Source organism: Fulvia fulva, chromosome 11 (assembly GCF_020509005.1).
Source record: "Fulvia fulva chromosome 11, complete sequence".
NCBI lineage: Eukaryota > Fungi > Ascomycota > Dothideomycetes > Mycosphaerellales > Mycosphaerellaceae > Fulvia > Fulvia fulva.
The window spans coordinates 1,949,518-1,966,055 of record NC_063022.1 but is presented as its reverse complement, the minus strand read 5'-3'; the positions used below and the strand labels follow the sequence as shown (position 1 = coordinate 1,966,055).

The window sequence follows — 16,538 nt, the reverse complement described above, 5'->3', positions numbered from 1 at the left end:
TGTATAACGCCAGGCCGACACTAGCAGACCAGCGGGCCAAGGACTGCGTTAAGACAGCCCGCGAGGTCGATGTCTTCTATCAGGGACCACCAAAAGATATTGCTGTCTCTACCGCCAGCTCTTGTGCTGCGTACTCATGCAGGGCTCGAATTTTGGGCCGCGCAGTCGAAGTCTTTCATTCATCTTCTTCAACATTTTCGACCACAGCTCCCGCCACAGGCGCCCTCGCCTGCTGTTTACTGTACAAATCCGCCAGAAACTGATTCGTGCTAGCTTCCTCAATACCCTTATCCTCCCTCACCTTGAGAAAGCGCGGAAAGCGCAGCGAAAGTCCCCTCTCCTCACTAACCAGTCCAATGGCAGCAGTATAAGTAGGCGAGAGTGTAATGTCCGCAAAAATCATCTCCCACACCTCTTGTGGCTCGAACCACACAGTCGGCTCGCCTCCATACTCGACATAGCTCGGACGGCTGATGATGTTGCTGCCTTCTTCATCAATGCCCTTGTCTGGGTCGTACTTGGCTCGATTGGCTTTGTAGAAGGCGTCTGTGAAACCGGAAATGCATTTTGTCACTACTTCGAGGCTGCCAGTCTCTGGGTTGCGACATGCGAGCAGGATTGGTGACCACCAGGCATTCTTCCGGCCTTGACCGTGCCATGCGCCGACTGGGATTAGGTCGATGGTGTCTGTTTGGGTATCGTAGTCTTTCTTGACCTTGAGCCAGGAGTCGAGACGCTTGTCGGGTTCGTAAGTAGAGAGCAGAGCCTTTCGGCGGCCGCTTTTCTTCTCGGTGTTATCTTCGGCCGCATCCTGTGCACTGGCTTTCGCTTTCGACTTTTTGCCTTTCTTCGCCTTTGATGGAGCGGCAGGTTTTGTAGTAGGAACTTCATCGCCTGCATCGCCATCCATCTCAGCCTGTAGCTCTGGGTTAGGTACATTGTCCAGGACTTTGACCATGATGCCTTCGCATTTGATGTCCAACGCGCCTTTGAAGAAGTCGCTGACTGCTTCACCGTCCGCTGATGTGGCATCCATGCTCTTGACCCATGTAAACGTGTTTGGAATCTCTACGAACAGACTTCTGAGCAGACTTCGCCGCTCGCGGAACGACCGGCCAAGGAGTTCTTCGCCGTTGAGGTACATCAGATCGAAGGCGAAGAGACAGACGTCAACCTTGACACTTTGGATCACTACATCCTTCCGTGCTCTGTTGGCCAAGATCTGAAACGGCTTGAGATTGCCAGATTCCTTGTCGACTGCGACCACCTCGCCCTCTAAGATGAAGCTGCTGACACCCTCGCCGCGAATCTTCGGGACAAGGGCGACCAGGTCCGGGTACTTCTCAGTCATGAGCTCAAGATGTCTCGAGAAGATGGTCACCTTGCCATTTTCATCGCAGTGTACTTGAGCTCGCTGGCCATCATATTTGTACTCGCAACTAAAGTCACGGCCTTGCAGCTTTGTGAGCATTTCGCCCAGATCTCTCGTGATGCCACCCAACATAGGCCGAAGTGGGATATGCATTGCCAGACCACAGCGAATCACGAGTTCGTCGCAGATGCCAATCTCAAGGAGTGTTGGCACCAGGTCGTTGTAGTTGGGTCTTCGAGCAAAGCTGGCTTTCACCAATTCCTCGGGGTGTGAATATACCTCTGCCAGATCTTGCTTGTTCAGTCTGCGTAGATCCGCTTGCGACTTGATGTCGAAGTCTGCGTTAGGAGGCTTCGAGAGCAAGAACGCTCGTGATAGTGCAATAAGCATAGTCGTCTTGACTGCTCCAATGCGAAGATGTTGAACGAGTGTCCGTACGATGTATCTGCTCTCCTCTGCACCTCTCGAGTCTTGTACGAGTCGTTCGACTATGCGTTGCTTGACTTCCTGGCAGCCAGTCCCTTTGGCATTCGCGATCTTGTGGAGACTTTCGTACACGCCTTTGATGGTGAGCGGCTTCGGCTTGCGCAGGGTCAAGCTCTGCCTCTTCTTTGCTTCGAAAGCGACATCTCCGGCATCACCATGCTTGTTGTACAACGTCTTCAACGATGAGTTGTCCAATCCGCACACCTTCTTCAATGCTTTTGATATTGCTGACCCGCCCAAGCCCAGCTCGATGTCGATGTACGGAGGAGATATGGAGTTCGTCGCCAGCCAGACGGCAGGCAGTAGTGACCCAGGATCACCTTCGATCAACGTGCGAATCAGATTGACCAGCGTATCGACAATCTTGATGCGTGACTGCGTGCTGTTGACCAGGACGAAGCAATGCGTGAGCAAGGCGTAGGATGCCATACCACCTTCGGCTGCCCACTGCTTTCTTAACCCTGGTAGGTACTTCTGCGGGTCGAACGTGAGCGGCGATTCGTCGAAAGGGATATCGTGGGAGATGACATCGTCGTCGGCGATGGCTGACTGTAGGGACAGGGTGCTCTTCTTGCGCAATGCTGCGAAAGCGTTGTTGGCCGGAGATGCAAGCGCCGTGGCGTCTTCTTTTCCATCCTCGGCTGGTATAGAACTATCGGGCGACTTTGACTTATCGGGAACTTTGTCCTTCACCACAGCCTCCACATCTGCAGCATTGTTGTTGTTGTTGTTGTTGTTGTTGTTGTTGTTGTTGTTGTTGTTGTTCTTGGGGGATGCATCCACATTCGTCCTGTCCTGCCTAGCCTCTTCATCCCATTCTGCCTGCAGCTTCCGTGCCAGTTGCTCGTCTGTCAAGTCTTCTTTGTCGTCTCCATCGCCGTACAGATGCTCCTCTGCTTCTGCCACTGGCCACGTACTCTGCTGGCCATTGCTGCCATGGTGCTGCAGCTCCTTCGTAGCCGGCTGCTTGCCAAAGAAGAAGTCCAAACTCTTCACAGCTGGAGGCCGAGGAGAGGATTGGTCATGAGTCTTCTTGCGCCGCTTGTTCGGCGTACTCATTGTGATCCATATACCAACCTCATCTTGGCGTGTAGATGGCTTGGCGTGTAGATGGCATCGCTGTCGATGTTGACGCGAACGAGCCGCGGCCGCGGCCGATGATCTACGGTCACGTCATGGGGCACGGGCTACGATCGCGAACAAGGATACATGTAATTTTGGTCGCGTTTCTTTCCTCCATGTTGTCGACGTCTTCCGCTCCTTCTCAACATCGTGACAACGACCATCGCATTAATCTTTCCTGACGAATATAACGACGTCGATCTTCAACATCTGAGTCCCGAAACACGTGAAAGCAGACGACAGCCACTGACACACATGGCAGGCGAAGTTGAGTTGTCGAAGGTACAGAATTGACCAGCAACAGACAGTTACACCCCCTCGCCCCCAAGTACCGAATCCTGCGCACTGGACTCCTTGCTGCTTCTTCTTAACAGTTGAGCTCATTCTTCGCCCACACGATCACGTCTAGTTCTAACCCATCCTGACCCACGTCATTCTGGACCGCGTCCGAGACTTCATCGACCAGCGACTTCCCGAAACCTTTGCCGTACCAACAATCGTCACCCAGAGGATGCAACAGAACTCCCCAGAACAGCATCAGCAGCAGTGACACCCGGTCGCCGTCTTTCACCGCTTGGATGTAATCTTTCCCGCAGCATGTCAGCCACCCGAGCGTGTAGCTACGAAGTAACTTGGACGTGCACGCTTGAAACATGAACTTTGTCCACACTAACGCCGTCTTGCAGCCCATGTACTGCGATGAAGGGATCTGATTGAACAACCCTGCATCACTCCGATCCGGCCCTCGAGCTTCATTGAGTGCCTCCACCTTCTTCAGTACATCTTCGACTGCTGCTTCCAGGCCGTGCTTGTCTAACGATAGGAAGTCCGGTACCTTGCTCCAGAGTGCATGCGGCTTGTATCTGTTGGGGCCATCCTTGGTCATTACTAAAGCTGTTCCGACGACAAGTTCGTGATGCGCCATGCAGTGGTCGATTGTACTTTCCAATTGGGCATGCGCCAGGACAGAGCTGGTGGCGGACGCCATAGCCAAAACCATCAGCAACACAGACGAATAGATCATGGCATCGTAGTCGTCACCACTTGATTTCTGGAGCTGGTCACGGAAGCTGTGGAATGCCGAGCCCTGGTAGCCGAGCGCGACATTCATCCACCGGACAGCATCATCCGGAAACGAGTATGCCAGCTCAAAGGCGGTCAATGCCATGATCGTCTCCATCAAGCAATCGTACCTCAACGCTACGACTGGAGCATGACGCTGCCATATCAACCAGTCGTCTGCTATCTCTGTCCCGATCGAGAGATACGTCACTGTGGTCCATCTGTGCATGAGTTCCAGCTCAGTATGGTTGCGGCCACTGGCCAATGACATCCGGTCCAGGCTGGCGCTCGGACTGGCGCTTCTTCTATCGGATTGTGGTGTGACTGAGGTCGACGACGTCGTAGCTGCATAGTAGCATTCGGTACTCCTGACCTTGCAATTCGTACATGGGGGTCCGGCCTCATCGAATTTCACACGTCTCCGCTTGCAGGTAAGGCATCCGCGCCGGGACTTGTTGTGCGATCTTCGTGGTGGCATGGCCAAAGATTGCCCTACTTCTGCGATGCTACTTCACCCTTGCACGCAGTGCTTCGAGACTGAAGGTACGTCAGCAACATGCCGTCTGCATAACCCATTGTGCATCAATACCACCTTTAACCTACACTAGCTGCTTTTGACTCGATCTTTTAGCCAAAGTCTATGCCGGTAACTGTGCCGGCAACAGCAGAGGATGAGAGAATGCTCGTACGATGACCTCAAACTTCTTCACCGGTTCTGGTACCTGAGCTTCCACTGTTCGCAAAGTCACCCTGGACTACGGATTGGCGATGCCATTGATATACGAAAACGAAAAAGATCTTGAACGAGAAGCTGAAATGCTGTACCACAACTCAGCCGCAGACTGCCATGGCGCAGCTCTTGGCTTCCGCTGCAACACGCAGCCCTATAGCGATCACCTCCTCATTTGGTCTAGCACCGATCCTAGCGTCCTCCAACGAATACGACTACGACTACGCCACGTGCAAATGCTATCAACTCGACTATACTAGACAATATGGCATACAGACTGACTGTATTCGCGTTCGCGAGTGCCGGTATTTGTGGCATCCTCATTCTCAGCTCTAACATTGGCACAGCCTGCAGCCACCGAACGAAGGAAGGCTTGCAGAGTCCCCCTAACGAGTCGATGACAAGAGGAGGACCAGTATATATGATGGCAGCTGCCGGACAACTTGTAGCTTTGTTTAATAGTCAGAACGAACAAGAGAACAACATACAGTCGAAGCAGAAAGATCGCCAACAGAACGCCGAACTACGATGCGATCAACAATCTCAACACTTCCACTCTTCCTCAGCATCGTCGCTGCAGCCAGCAATGGCACAGCAGCCAACAATAGTACAGCAGCCAGCAACAACACAGCAGAATGTAACTTCAGCAGTATACGATGGGGCCTCTGCGACGAAGCGAAAGTGAACGGCACCTTACCGATGGATTGCGCAACGCTCAGGGTTCCTCTCGACTACAGCGATCCGGCCAGCAAGGCGACTATACTGCTTGAGCTCGCAAGAGTACCTTCTGGTGAGTACTACGATCCAGACGAGAGGCAACTTGTGCTGACTTGATGCAGCTATGCAACCCTCGAAAGGTAGCATTCAGTTCAATTTCGGAGGCCCAGGCGCAACGGGTCGGGGTACGCTGGCGGCACAAGCTGCTGTGTTGAGAAAGTGAGTATCGTATCTCCTCTAGGCTCGGACGTAGCTAATCGCTTCATAGTCTCACTGGTGGTCAATACGACCTTATCGCTTTCGACCCGCGCGGCACCGGCGACACCTTACCATTCCTCTGCGTCCAAGATGATGTCGAAGCCACAACAGTGCTCCAAGGTCAAGCCTCTTCAAACACCACCGAATATGGCGTCGGACGAATCTGGGCACGAGGCACAATCGACACCGCACGATGTCAATCAACCATGAACGAGACCGGCAAATACGTCAACACGCCCTTCGGTGCAAGAGACCTGATGAGCGTCGTGGACGCACTCAACGAAGACGGCATGCTCCGCTACTGGGGGCTCTCATACGGAACAACCCTTGGAGCCACAGTAGCCGCCATGTTTCCGAACAGAATCGACAAATTAATCCTCGACGGCGTCCAGAACCCCCACGAATACTACCACGCGCTCGCAGACTTTGAGGAATGGACAGATTCCGACAAAGTTTTCGCCGGGATCTTCTCCACCTGTATTGATGCAGGCGGTGACCTCTGTCCTCTCGCGAGTCTCAACCTCACGGGTCCCGAGCTCGAAGGAAGAACATGGCATCTGTTGGAGCAACTCAAGTCCCGCCCGATACCGATAGGCCAATACCTCATCGACTACCCCCTCCTGAAAGGTTTCATCCAACAAGCCATCTACGGTCCTGCTGGCTGGCCTGGTCTCGTCACTATGTTGAGCTTTCTCTTCACGAACCAGACTGCCGGTCTCGAAGCTATCGCTACATCCCTCGTTCCAGACAGCACCACGACACCTCTGGACGCCATCAAACTCTCTCAAGCCCTATTAGGGATCCACTGCGGCGATCGTACAGCTCGCGCAGCGACGCTGGATGATTTCCAACCTACTATCGACCGTCTGTACAACATCTCAACAATCATGGGCGACGCTACGATCGGCACTATGTCGGCATGTGCACAATGGTCTATCGAACCCGCTGAACGCTTCCAGTTCCCCTCCTCCTCCTCTTCCCCCCAAATCGCCACATCCAATCCTATCCTCATCGTCGGCAATACATTCGACGGACACACACCCCTCATATCCGCCTACAACGTCAGCGAAACATTCGAGGAGAGCGTAGTGATGGAGGTGAGGGGTTATGGTCATGCGAGCTTGGGATTGCCGAGTAGTTGTACGTGGAGGACTGTGAGTGAGTACTTTTCTGCGGGGACGGTACCAGAGGTGGGCAGGATTTGTGAGGTTGAGGCAGAGCCGTATGGGAATACTACGTGGGCGGACATTTTTGGGGTTGAGGTTGGGGGTAATGGGGGAGGGGTTAGTGCTGGGGTGCCGAGGATGGTGAGGCTGTGATGATGCAGCAAGGGCCCTCGACAAAAAAGGTGCATGTGGCCGCTTGCACAATTGTAAATGTATCTCTTATTAGCGACGACGATTCAACCGCGGCGTAGCGACTACTATAAACGTCGAAGTAGAAGCGTTGCATGACGCGTATCTCTCCGTAATATTGCTTCGGCCGATGGTGCTCGGAGCTTTTTATAGAGGCTCTAATGACTATCGCGCTTCGAAGCACGGTAGCCATATTTTTCTTTTGTCAGGAGCCCTCGGGGTGTGCTGTGGAAATAATCATACATTCATCGTCGCTATCGCGTTATGCAATACATCCTTCCCCTAAAACATCCTCTTCTAACCCACCCTCTAAACCTCCTCATCCTCACTCCCAAGCCCGAAATCACACAACCCCAACCACTCCGCCACCTTATCCGCATCATACACCTCCCTCCACCTCGACGACTCTAGCCTCCACGTAGGCGTCCACTCCAGCCTCCTCTGACACCCCGTGCACCTCTTTCTATGATGCCCCACCTCATCGACCCTCTCGCCACCGCCAATGGGCACTGCAAAGCGGTCTTCCCTTCCGATGTCGCCGCATATCTCGCACATGATGTAGGCGTACCACTGCACGCGACGGTTCTTGCGGCAGTAGGTGCACACGCCTTCGCCGCGTTGTTTGCAGATTGGGCGGCTGTAGTTGCAGTGCTTGCAGATGAAGTGGTCGTGGGATTCTGTGTCCCTGGGGATGTTGCAGCAGGGGTATGGTGGCTCGAGGGTTTCTGGGGAGGGTGAGGCGGTGGTTGAGGGGATCGCGGAGATGGGCGCGATGTAATCCGTACCCTCACCCTCAAAGACCCATGGCTTCCCGAACGGTAGAAGCGGTCTCGAAGTTGTGACAGATTGCTGAGCGGCCGGGGCGTGATTCTGCTGTGCAAGGCCGGTGGTTGTGCCATTGGAGTTGGACTCAGCGAGGTCGTCCACATTGCCTTCGACAACGCTATCGCGTCGTACATTAGAGGATTCCGGCGCGGCATCGCCTGTCTGAGCGGCTGGTACCTGAGTCTGCTGCTGAAGAGCGCTACCTTGCAGATTGTCGAAAGCCCTCTGCACAGCCGGCGCCAATATTTTGGGAGGCTTCAATTCGTCAGCCGGCTTCGATCGCTTGGGGTCCTGCTTCGAGAGACGACAGTATGTAAGTCTACAGGCTAAATCGGTCCGTCCCATGAGTCTGCCAATCATCTTCCATGAAGTGGCCTTCCGGACATCCTCTTTCCAGAGCGCCAGGATGACCTCTTCTTCCTCCCAGCACCAGGGAGATTCCGCTTCGCTTAGAGACGAAGCTACGCTACTTGCGGCTCGAGCATTGCGAGCACGCTTGGGTGGTGGAGGCGAACCCTGAGCAGGCGCTCTCGACTTCGCCTTCTTGGGCCGTGCGACGGGTATGTCTACTGCGTGTTCAGAACCTCGAGCACGTTTCGAGCCACGTGGTGTCGTGACAGGCTCCGCAGCCTCAGACCTCTCTTCGAGTGGCGAAGAAGACTCCTGAGCTGGCGCTCTCGTTTTTGTCTTCTTCGGCCGTGCGGCCGGTGTATCTGCCGCGGGTTCAGGAGTCCTCGCCCGCTTCGAGCGGCTTGGTGTCGCCATAGGGGCCGCATCCTCGAAGTTCTTTTTCGGCTTGACAGTTCTCCCAGATCTGCTTTTCTTGGGCTGCTCTGGGTCGTGCTGGGCAGTGGCATCATGAACTGACGTCTTCGGGAGGGCCTTGTCAGGGGTCTTCGGGGCCAGTGGGGTAGAATCCCAGTCTCGAGTCTCGGAGTTGGCGTTTGAAGTCATGGTAGCGAGCGGTACTTGCTCCCAGGTACGAACAGGTGTGGTATTGAGATGGTATGCGAAATCCTTCGCAAAGACGAGAGATTCGTGAGAAATTCTGTGCGAACGAGGAAATTCGACAGCAGATCAGTACAGCCCCGGGGTGGACATATATATTCATTGTCCTCATATTGAGTAAGCAAGTGGATACCCAGTCCTGCCATGTTCAAGTCTGTAGAGAAGCTATGCATCGGCTCAAGCGACACACATCGTATGTTTCAATGCCCATAGCGTCGCGGCTATTACTGCCCTCTACATATTAGCTCAGCATGCTGGCTGCCTGTCATTCGCGCGTGGCTGGCGAGGAGGTACCAGGGTACGAAACTGGTCATTCTAGCAGATGGCGCTGATTGCCGGTACGCACTGGGAAAAATGCGTCTAAGGTCTGTGGCGTTGGCAACCGAGCGTCGATGGCACTGAAGTATTGTCGAGTGCACGTAGTCGACGCGATGCAGTGTGGGCACATCATGCATCAAGCAGCGCGCGACTTGTTTGTACCAAATTCCGCACTAGAAGATGAGGTCTGAGGACAGTCGGATAAGGTTTCGGGTGTCCAGCCTGGCGGTAGCGCAAGTACATGTATGGATGATGGGATGACCAGCTGATGCGAGTACGCTTGATAAAAGTCTTTGAGCCGAAGCGATTGTCGTCGACGGGGAGAGGCGTAGCTCTTCTTCGGGGCTTACACATAGCAGTCCGGTCGCTCCTGTCGGCAGCTGTGTCGAAGCCGAAGCTTAGGCTTGCACTGTGGATGCCATCTGGGCGTGGCCTTCAAAGGTAGAGCGTCTGGAGGCGGTGTCCGATTCCACATCTGGGGCGCCGCAGTGCCATTTTGCGCTGGGTCCGGATTCTTGGAGTGGTGTGGTAACATAGTGACAATCCATCATCTCCTCTCATCCCCCCTTGTTCTGATTCCTTACCTGCTCCCTCAACGCATCCATATACTCCTCCATAAACCCCGCCTTAGGTGCCTGACTCCCACTCTTCTGCATATTCTGCCACGCCGCATCACTATCCTCCTCCTCCGGCACCGCCCTCCTCACATTCACACTGTCGTCTTTCACACCCTGCGTCCTGACCGCACCGCTAGCAGTCTCTCTCTGCTCCGCCGCACCAATTTGTGTCTTCACCTCATCGAGGAAGTGCTTCCCGAAGCCTGCCTCGCCTTGAGGACCATCGATATCGATCTTGGTGCCGCCCATCTCTTCGGGCGGGATCCCGTGGCGGAATTGGTGGACGCGCTTGACGACTTTCTCGACGCCGCGGTGGAAGGCGGGGGTGCGGAGGAGGGCTCGGACCATGTAGGCTTCCAGGAAACGGAGCCAGGGTGCCATGGTGGGAGTGAAAGTGGTGGCCGAGGTGGCGTTGGGGGAGGTATGGGGGTACCAGGCGGGGTCCAACGAGAGCGATGATATCGTGCTGCAGTACAGTACCACTACCGGCTTCACGATTGACACACGCAGTACTGTTGCCCCTGATGGCAATGAACGGAATGTTCGAAACGTCCAGTGTGATGCTTGTCGGGGAAGGGTTGATTGGCGGCCATGCGGTCGGTGCTCGGTAGTGCAGCTGGGAGTGCTGCAGGGTACATACATGTATGTACACTTTTGTGATGACGATGATTCGCCAGCTACATGTACATGTATGTGAAGATACCACGACCACCGACCACACTTCGCGCCGCACTTGATGTGAATCTCCCGCACTTGCCACATGCTTCTCTTCTTTGAGCGAGCTTCTTGTCTTGTACTCTTCTTCCTCGCTCACCAGCAACATCGCGAAGACACACCCACACCCATTGCGGTGCCCCATCAACGGAACTCCCCACGTCAACGACACAGCCATTGCAAGCAGCAAACATATACCCCTCGTTCGGCAGTACGGCGACTTCGAACATCACCACGACCATTCCACGTCCATTGCTGTCCGCTACAGCGTCTCGAGTGCATAAGCAGTGCTGCACGGGAACACAAGCCGTTGGAGCTGCATGCTCGCGTGTCCACATCAAACCGGCTACCCGACACATGGCTGCAGCCACCCACAAGCCTAACAATGCGCATCTGCCACACTTCTTGAAACAGTCCCGATCGCGTGAGTCCTGTGGCAGTCACGTCAGAGCTCACTCACTGACATCACCCAGAGCTGCACCACAAATTCGTCGATCTAGAATGGCAGCAACGCAAGCGCCTCCTCGAAGGCACGCAGAAGTCCGGGCAGAATGGCGAGTCTGCTTCGCAATGGTCGCGGCTCGATAGCGAGCTTGTCATGAATCGGAATCGATACCTGAACGTCGAGCCGTTTGCTCAGAACCGCATAAAGCTGAAGGTCGCCGAAGGTGTTTCCGATTACATCAATGCGTCGCCAATTCAGCTGGGAAAGAGAAGGTACATCGCGACGCAAGGGCCTAAGGATACGAGCGTGAACCACTTCTACCGTATGGTCACGAGTGAATTGAAGAGTCCGGCTGTGGTGGTCATGCTCACCCAGACACACGAGGCAGGACGGGAAAAGTGCTTCCAGTATTACCCGCTGAGTAAAGAGGAGTCGCCGTTGGTGATTCAGCAAGATGAGCTGATAGGAGACGGATTTGAGGCCGAGGTCGAGCTTGTACATGTCAAGGCCGACGATAAAACACGGAGTGAGCTACGGACGCTCAAAGTACGGACCAAAACGCAGGATGGACAAACACAGGAGAAGGAGTTACGGCATTTGCTCTTCGCCGGCTGGCCAGACTTCCTCGTGCCAGAAGGAGACGATCGCAATGCACTGGTCGAGCTTGTGCGACTCTCAGCGGCACTCAACCAGCCAGCCTCAACGAAAACCAACACCCACACGAACGGATCCTCCTTCGCAGCTGATCTTGCCTCTACCGATGAAGAGAATCCTCGCATCATTCACTGCTCAGCAGGTGTCGGACGCTCAGGAACCTTCATCGCCCTCGACTACCTTCTCAGCTTAATGTTCTCAGGACAGCTAGATAATCTCCCAGAAGGCAGCGATCCGATCGCGGAGACCGTGGATAGCCTACGGCAGCAGCGCATGATGATGGTGCAAGGAGAATCGCAGTTCAACTTCCTGTACGAAGTGATGCGGGAACAGATGGCTGCGCGGGCACAAGGTGGGGTGAGAGATACCGTGGCTGGTGCTGTGCAGAATGGCAGACCGTAGGAGGCTCATCACCTCGGTACGAGACGATACTGGAGGCCTTCTGTGCGGTTGGGCCGTGAAGGACGACCTACGAAACATTACCTACGATGAACACGAAGCACGATACACGACTTGGGAGGACCTTTGGTAATGCGCTGCATTGAATGAGTGTATCATTGGGTAGGTACTGTATTGACTTTTCCCTGAAGGTACTTCGAACTCTATTGACTCGACAGCTGATGACCCAATGCGGATCAGAAGCGATCAACGCGCCTGGCAAGCTATGCTCATGCTGCTCGTCCGCCAGAGAATGCTTCAATCAGACCCGATACACTTGTCCAGTCGAAGCCACACCGCACTAGCTGCGCTACAGATGGCTCACGGCGGCCAAGATGAGTACTCTGCCTCTCTCTCGGGTCGCGTCCTACAGTGGCGAGGAGGGGTGGAATTTTTGGGTACTGAGTCGAGAGCTTACCTTTTGCTGATGACGCTGGAATATGCTCCGTGCACAGGAATAGCTATACTCACGCTCATCGCACTTTTTGGAATTGGTCTTCCCTCTTCATCACTCATCGACCTTGATCTTCGATCGACCAGCATACCGACTGCCTCTTTGGACGACACTTTGCAGTCTGGGGAAGTAGCTCAAGTTCAGCTCGCAGCATGGCAGTACGACTAACAAGTATCACGCTATAGGTCCTCCTCCTCCTCCTCACCTTTCCTACTCCAGATTCCCTCCTTGCGCTCCTTCATCGCACTCCCCTTCTCGCTTCTCGACATCGCACTCCTCTATCGCACTCGTCCATCGCACTTGCTCGCTGCCATCGCCCATCACCTGCCCTCACCACTCGCCCATGTTCCCTCCATACGCCAGCCATAAGCAAAAACTCCCTGGCTCACTGTACGCATGACATGCGTCGCAGACGTGAAATTGTAGACCGAAGTCTGCAAGCACGGTAGGCCTGAGTAGGGCCTGCTAAATTGCTCTGTCCCGAGGACGAGAATGTCCATTAACTTCTGTCTTCATCTGCAGATGTCGTCGTTCCATCACTATCGCTTTGCTGTATCAACGCTAAGTGCACTTGGAATGCTCAAGGACTACGCTTGAGCTTCGTGGTGATGGCGCAAAGCCTGTTGAGTTCCAGCGAACAATGAACTACACGCTGTGCACTGCAAGCTTCACTCCAGGGGCTCAAGGTTATGTAGTGCGCCCATGCAGTACATCTGGGGGTGTTGCTGTCTGCCAGTCACATGGCAATGGGCAGCGATGTCCATTGTGCGTTACTGTCTTGGCGTTGGATGCCTTACTTGAGCCTGAAGCTTACGTGCCTGCACCCGGGGAGTCACCTGCCTTTACTGATGACGAATGTGCCTTCTGCACGCTAGCACGAACAGGCACTCTTTCCTGCGGGCTGCCGGTTACCGCATCGACGATGGATCTGCTTACTAACCCGACCACCACAACCTACGACCGAACCTGTTGATATTAGACCTTTGTGGGAGATGATATGACGAGCTTTCTACTGGATGCCCGAGATACCTCTCCGTGGCTTTCTCGTAGTCGGTATACGCTACTGGATATGGCGGCACGTCTAGATCATGGCTCATGCGTCGATCTGCTTACTACATGTACCTGGGCAAGAAGCCCTTCCGCAAATGGACATTGCAATGGCACCTCCCTCTCTGTACTGGCTGCTTGCAGAATATTGGGCCTCTGTCTAGACTGCGAGAGACACTTTCGCGAAACTTCCAGTGCAAAGAGAGCATGTCGGGGTGCAAGTCTTTACGGACAGCGCAACGCCCGATTATTCACCTCAACAAGCGGACCAATAATTATTGCGTCATATCAAACTCTAAATGCGACCGGGTGCGCCCGAGCTTCTCAGCATGGCAAGACGAACGCCAATATTACCAGCGATCTAGCGACTGCATATTCAGAATAGCGATGACTAGTTTTTCGGTCGCCCTCGCGCTGGCCAGACCGACATGCCGTGCAGCAGTCGCACAACCTTGAAATGTTGGTTGCGGCGCATACCAAAGCCACCGACAGGCCAAGACAGCGCAGAGAGCGTCGATAGTTTGCAACCTGATATGCAACAGTCTTTACTGGTCAGGGCACTCGTCCTCACACGCCTTGCCTCTTCTGGGCTGTACAAAGGTGGTGCGCTAACACCGCTAGAGCCGACGTGAGTTTGGCTGTGTATATGTCGGCACACTTCGCCGTGCTGTTTAAATATCTGGCAGTGCACCTGTCTTGTCTCAAGCAGTCTGGCGCATTTTGGAATTCCCACTCCAGGAATTTCCCGGACGCTCTCTGCCCACGCTCCTCGCAATTGCATAGTTGAGTCATATATTTGAGGACAAGGTACCAGAAACTGTTGTTTCAACGCTGTAGCTTTGAGCTGATAAGCAACAGATCACAGTCTGCCTCCTGCAAATATGAGGACAAGCCAGGTTAAAACCACCAACCTTTCACTGCACAGCACATCCTCCAAATTCCACAAGCATACCGAAATGGCCTCCAACGAGCAGATCCCAGGTGTCATCATGTACCCGGGTTACATCAAGTATGAGGAACAGTGGGAGGTCAACGAACAGATGAAAGCTATGGAATTTCAGCAACCATGCTCGAGCATGCGATCTACATACACTCCCGCTCCTCACAGCGGCAGCCTCGACCTAGTTGATGAGCCAAGAACCACAGGGACCATGTGGGATCGCCTCATCTACCCCGATCCAACAAACCCCGTACACTGCAGGCCCTTGTCTTGCCTGGTAGCGGAAGATCGTCTCCCGGATCAATTCCTAACCCCTGGCCTATCATACCCAAACCTCGGCGTCAAGTACCCGGAGGCTCTCAAGCTATGCCCAGCTTTGAAGCAGCGTGTACCATGGGACGTCTGCACATCCGCTTGCGATGTCCTCCGAGACCAGAATCGGATGGCAGAGACAGCTGATCAGATCTCCCACTTGGAATTTATGGGCTCTGTGGCCCGCCACTTGAAGCTCACGTGGAAGTTGGGTCTGACTAGCGTTAATGAGGAATCGCCGGAGTGTATGTATAGCCACTCTCAACCACACCATAATGTCGCGCGCCCTATTCATCACGCGTCGGGACCGGATGAGGGCCCCTACGAACCGCCCGATGAATCGACAGAAAGTGTCCACGATAGCGGCACTGAGATGCCACCACCACCGGTACCACAGAAGAGCAAAATTGTTCGCCTTAAGACGAACGCTGCTTCGAAGAGCCAGGTTCCTGCTACGGCTACTGTTGCGGCTCCTGTTGCGGCTCCTGTCGCGGCTCCAAAGTCGAGCTCAGGTTCAAAGAAACGTAGCAGGCAGTCTGGACCCAACCAGTCACCGCCAGCTCAAGAGACCGACGACAGCGAGCCAGAAGCACTTCAGGACGATGATGATGGCGACTACGGGACAGCACCACCGCCGAAGAAAGCCAAGCGCTCAAATACAGGCTCCACTTCGAACACAACTGCACCTGATGTTCCGAAACGTAAGGCTCCAGCCCCACCTGGTCTGAACTCCAGGGACCCAGAAGATTTGGGCTGCCGGTTCCGCGAGACCGAAAACTGGATGCCTGAAGAAGATGATAAGCTCTGTCTTCTCAGGCTCGATCTCGGTGATGTGCTCAGTTGGAACGAGATCAGCAAGATCATGGGGAGAGCAGAGGCCTGTCGCCAACGAACGTCCAAGGGCAAACCCTTGAGATTGGCTTATCCTGCTGGCCTAGTTCCCAGGATGCCTACATGGTCGATGGAAGACACCATTCAAGTATACAACTGGCGCCAGTCCGGTAATCTCAGGGAATGGAAAGACATTGGAGATGCTCTTAGCCCGCAAAGAACGGTGCTTGAATGCCAAATGCAATATCGGCAGTACCGGGTGCTTGATGAGGATCACATGCGGAGAGTGTTGGCACTCACACCCAAGGGTATCCCCGGCAGCGCTGTTATACAGCCAAGCCACAGTTCGAGTGCTGGAGACCACAATGAAGAGGCATCTTCCGGAAGTGGTGTTTCCACGCCTTCGACCGTGCCGTCGAGCGACAAGACCGAACCCGAGGTCGGGGAGTGGGGAGACCTTCGGGCTTGACGCTCTTCGGATACTTTCTGAGCACATATTGGAAGACAACATTGAGAGAAAGATTATTGGAAGCCACGCTTGGCGTAGATTTACTGGGAGGTCTGCTTTCGTTCAGCTATCACATGCTCGTCGCCAAGAATGACGACAGGTCCGTCCGTCCTTACTAAGGATGACGTCGACCATGGGGGATATAGTCCCCTTTTTGCTAACTTCGCACTATCTTCCTTTCTTCAACACTGCAACAGATCACAGCAAGCCGAGAGATCTACTACACCGTTAAGTTGGTTGCAGTAGATTGTACATTAGCGCGGTGCGATATGTAGCACATTGAAGAAAGGTTGCTTTGCAATATCGTTCTGGCCTCAATACCCTG

The 16,538-nt window shown here is 54.1% G+C and overlaps 7 protein-coding genes across 7 annotated transcripts; 3 read left to right on the top strand and 4 right to left on the bottom strand.

Moving 5' to 3' along the window:
• Positions 1 to 175: 175 nt before the first annotated feature.
• On the bottom strand, positions 176 to 2,917 carry CLAFUR5_12980 (DNA ligase 3; the record flags this gene model as incomplete). The annotated part of the gene is made up of 1 exon (XM_047912128.1): positions 176 to 2,917. One exon carries the CDS (start codon positions 2,915 to 2,917, stop codon positions 176 to 178), a length of 2,742 nt encoding a protein of 913 aa, XP_047768291.1.
• A 430-nt stretch (positions 2,918 to 3,347) lies between these two features.
• Positions 3,348 to 4,271, bottom strand: CLAFUR5_12979 (uncharacterized protein; the record flags this gene model as incomplete). Its single annotated transcript, XM_047912127.1, has 1 exon — positions 3,348 to 4,271. One exon carries the CDS (start codon positions 4,269 to 4,271, stop codon positions 3,348 to 3,350), a length of 924 nt encoding a protein of 307 aa, XP_047768251.1.
• Positions 4,272 to 5,300: 1,029 nt separating this feature from the next.
• Positions 5,301 to 7,066, top strand: CLAFUR5_12978 (Tripeptidyl aminopeptidase; the record flags this gene model as incomplete). The annotated part of the gene is made up of 3 exons (XM_047912126.1): positions 5,301 to 5,562; positions 5,612 to 5,708; positions 5,758 to 7,066. 3 exons carry the CDS (start codon positions 5,301 to 5,303, stop codon positions 7,064 to 7,066), a joined length of 1,668 nt encoding a protein of 555 aa, XP_047768252.1.
• A 345-nt stretch (positions 7,067 to 7,411) lies between these two features.
• On the bottom strand, positions 7,412 to 8,881 carry CLAFUR5_12977 (uncharacterized protein; the record flags this gene model as incomplete). Its single annotated transcript, XM_047912125.1, has 1 exon — positions 7,412 to 8,881. The coding sequence occupies one exon, from the start codon at positions 8,879 to 8,881 to the stop codon at positions 7,412 to 7,414; it is 1,470 nt and encodes a 489-aa protein (XP_047768259.1).
• Positions 8,882 to 9,810: 929 nt separating this feature from the next.
• On the bottom strand, positions 9,811 to 10,251 carry CLAFUR5_12976 (uncharacterized protein; the record flags this gene model as incomplete). The annotated part of the gene is made up of 1 exon (XM_047912124.1): positions 9,811 to 10,251. The coding sequence occupies one exon, from the start codon at positions 10,249 to 10,251 to the stop codon at positions 9,811 to 9,813; it is 441 nt and encodes a 146-aa protein (XP_047768260.1).
• A 690-nt stretch (positions 10,252 to 10,941) lies between these two features.
• Positions 10,942 to 12,085, top strand: CLAFUR5_12975 (Tyrosine-protein phosphatase 1; the record flags this gene model as incomplete). The annotated part of the gene is made up of 2 exons (XM_047912123.1): positions 10,942 to 11,008; positions 11,058 to 12,085. The coding sequence occupies 2 exons, from the start codon at positions 10,942 to 10,944 to the stop codon at positions 12,083 to 12,085; spliced, it is 1,095 nt and encodes a 364-aa protein (XP_047768257.1).
• A 2,493-nt stretch (positions 12,086 to 14,578) lies between these two features.
• Positions 14,579 to 16,174, top strand: CLAFUR5_12974 (uncharacterized protein; the record flags this gene model as incomplete). Its single annotated transcript, XM_047912122.1, has 1 exon — positions 14,579 to 16,174. One exon carries the CDS (start codon positions 14,579 to 14,581, stop codon positions 16,172 to 16,174), a length of 1,596 nt encoding a protein of 531 aa, XP_047768258.1.
• Positions 16,175 to 16,538: the final 364 nt, after the last annotated feature.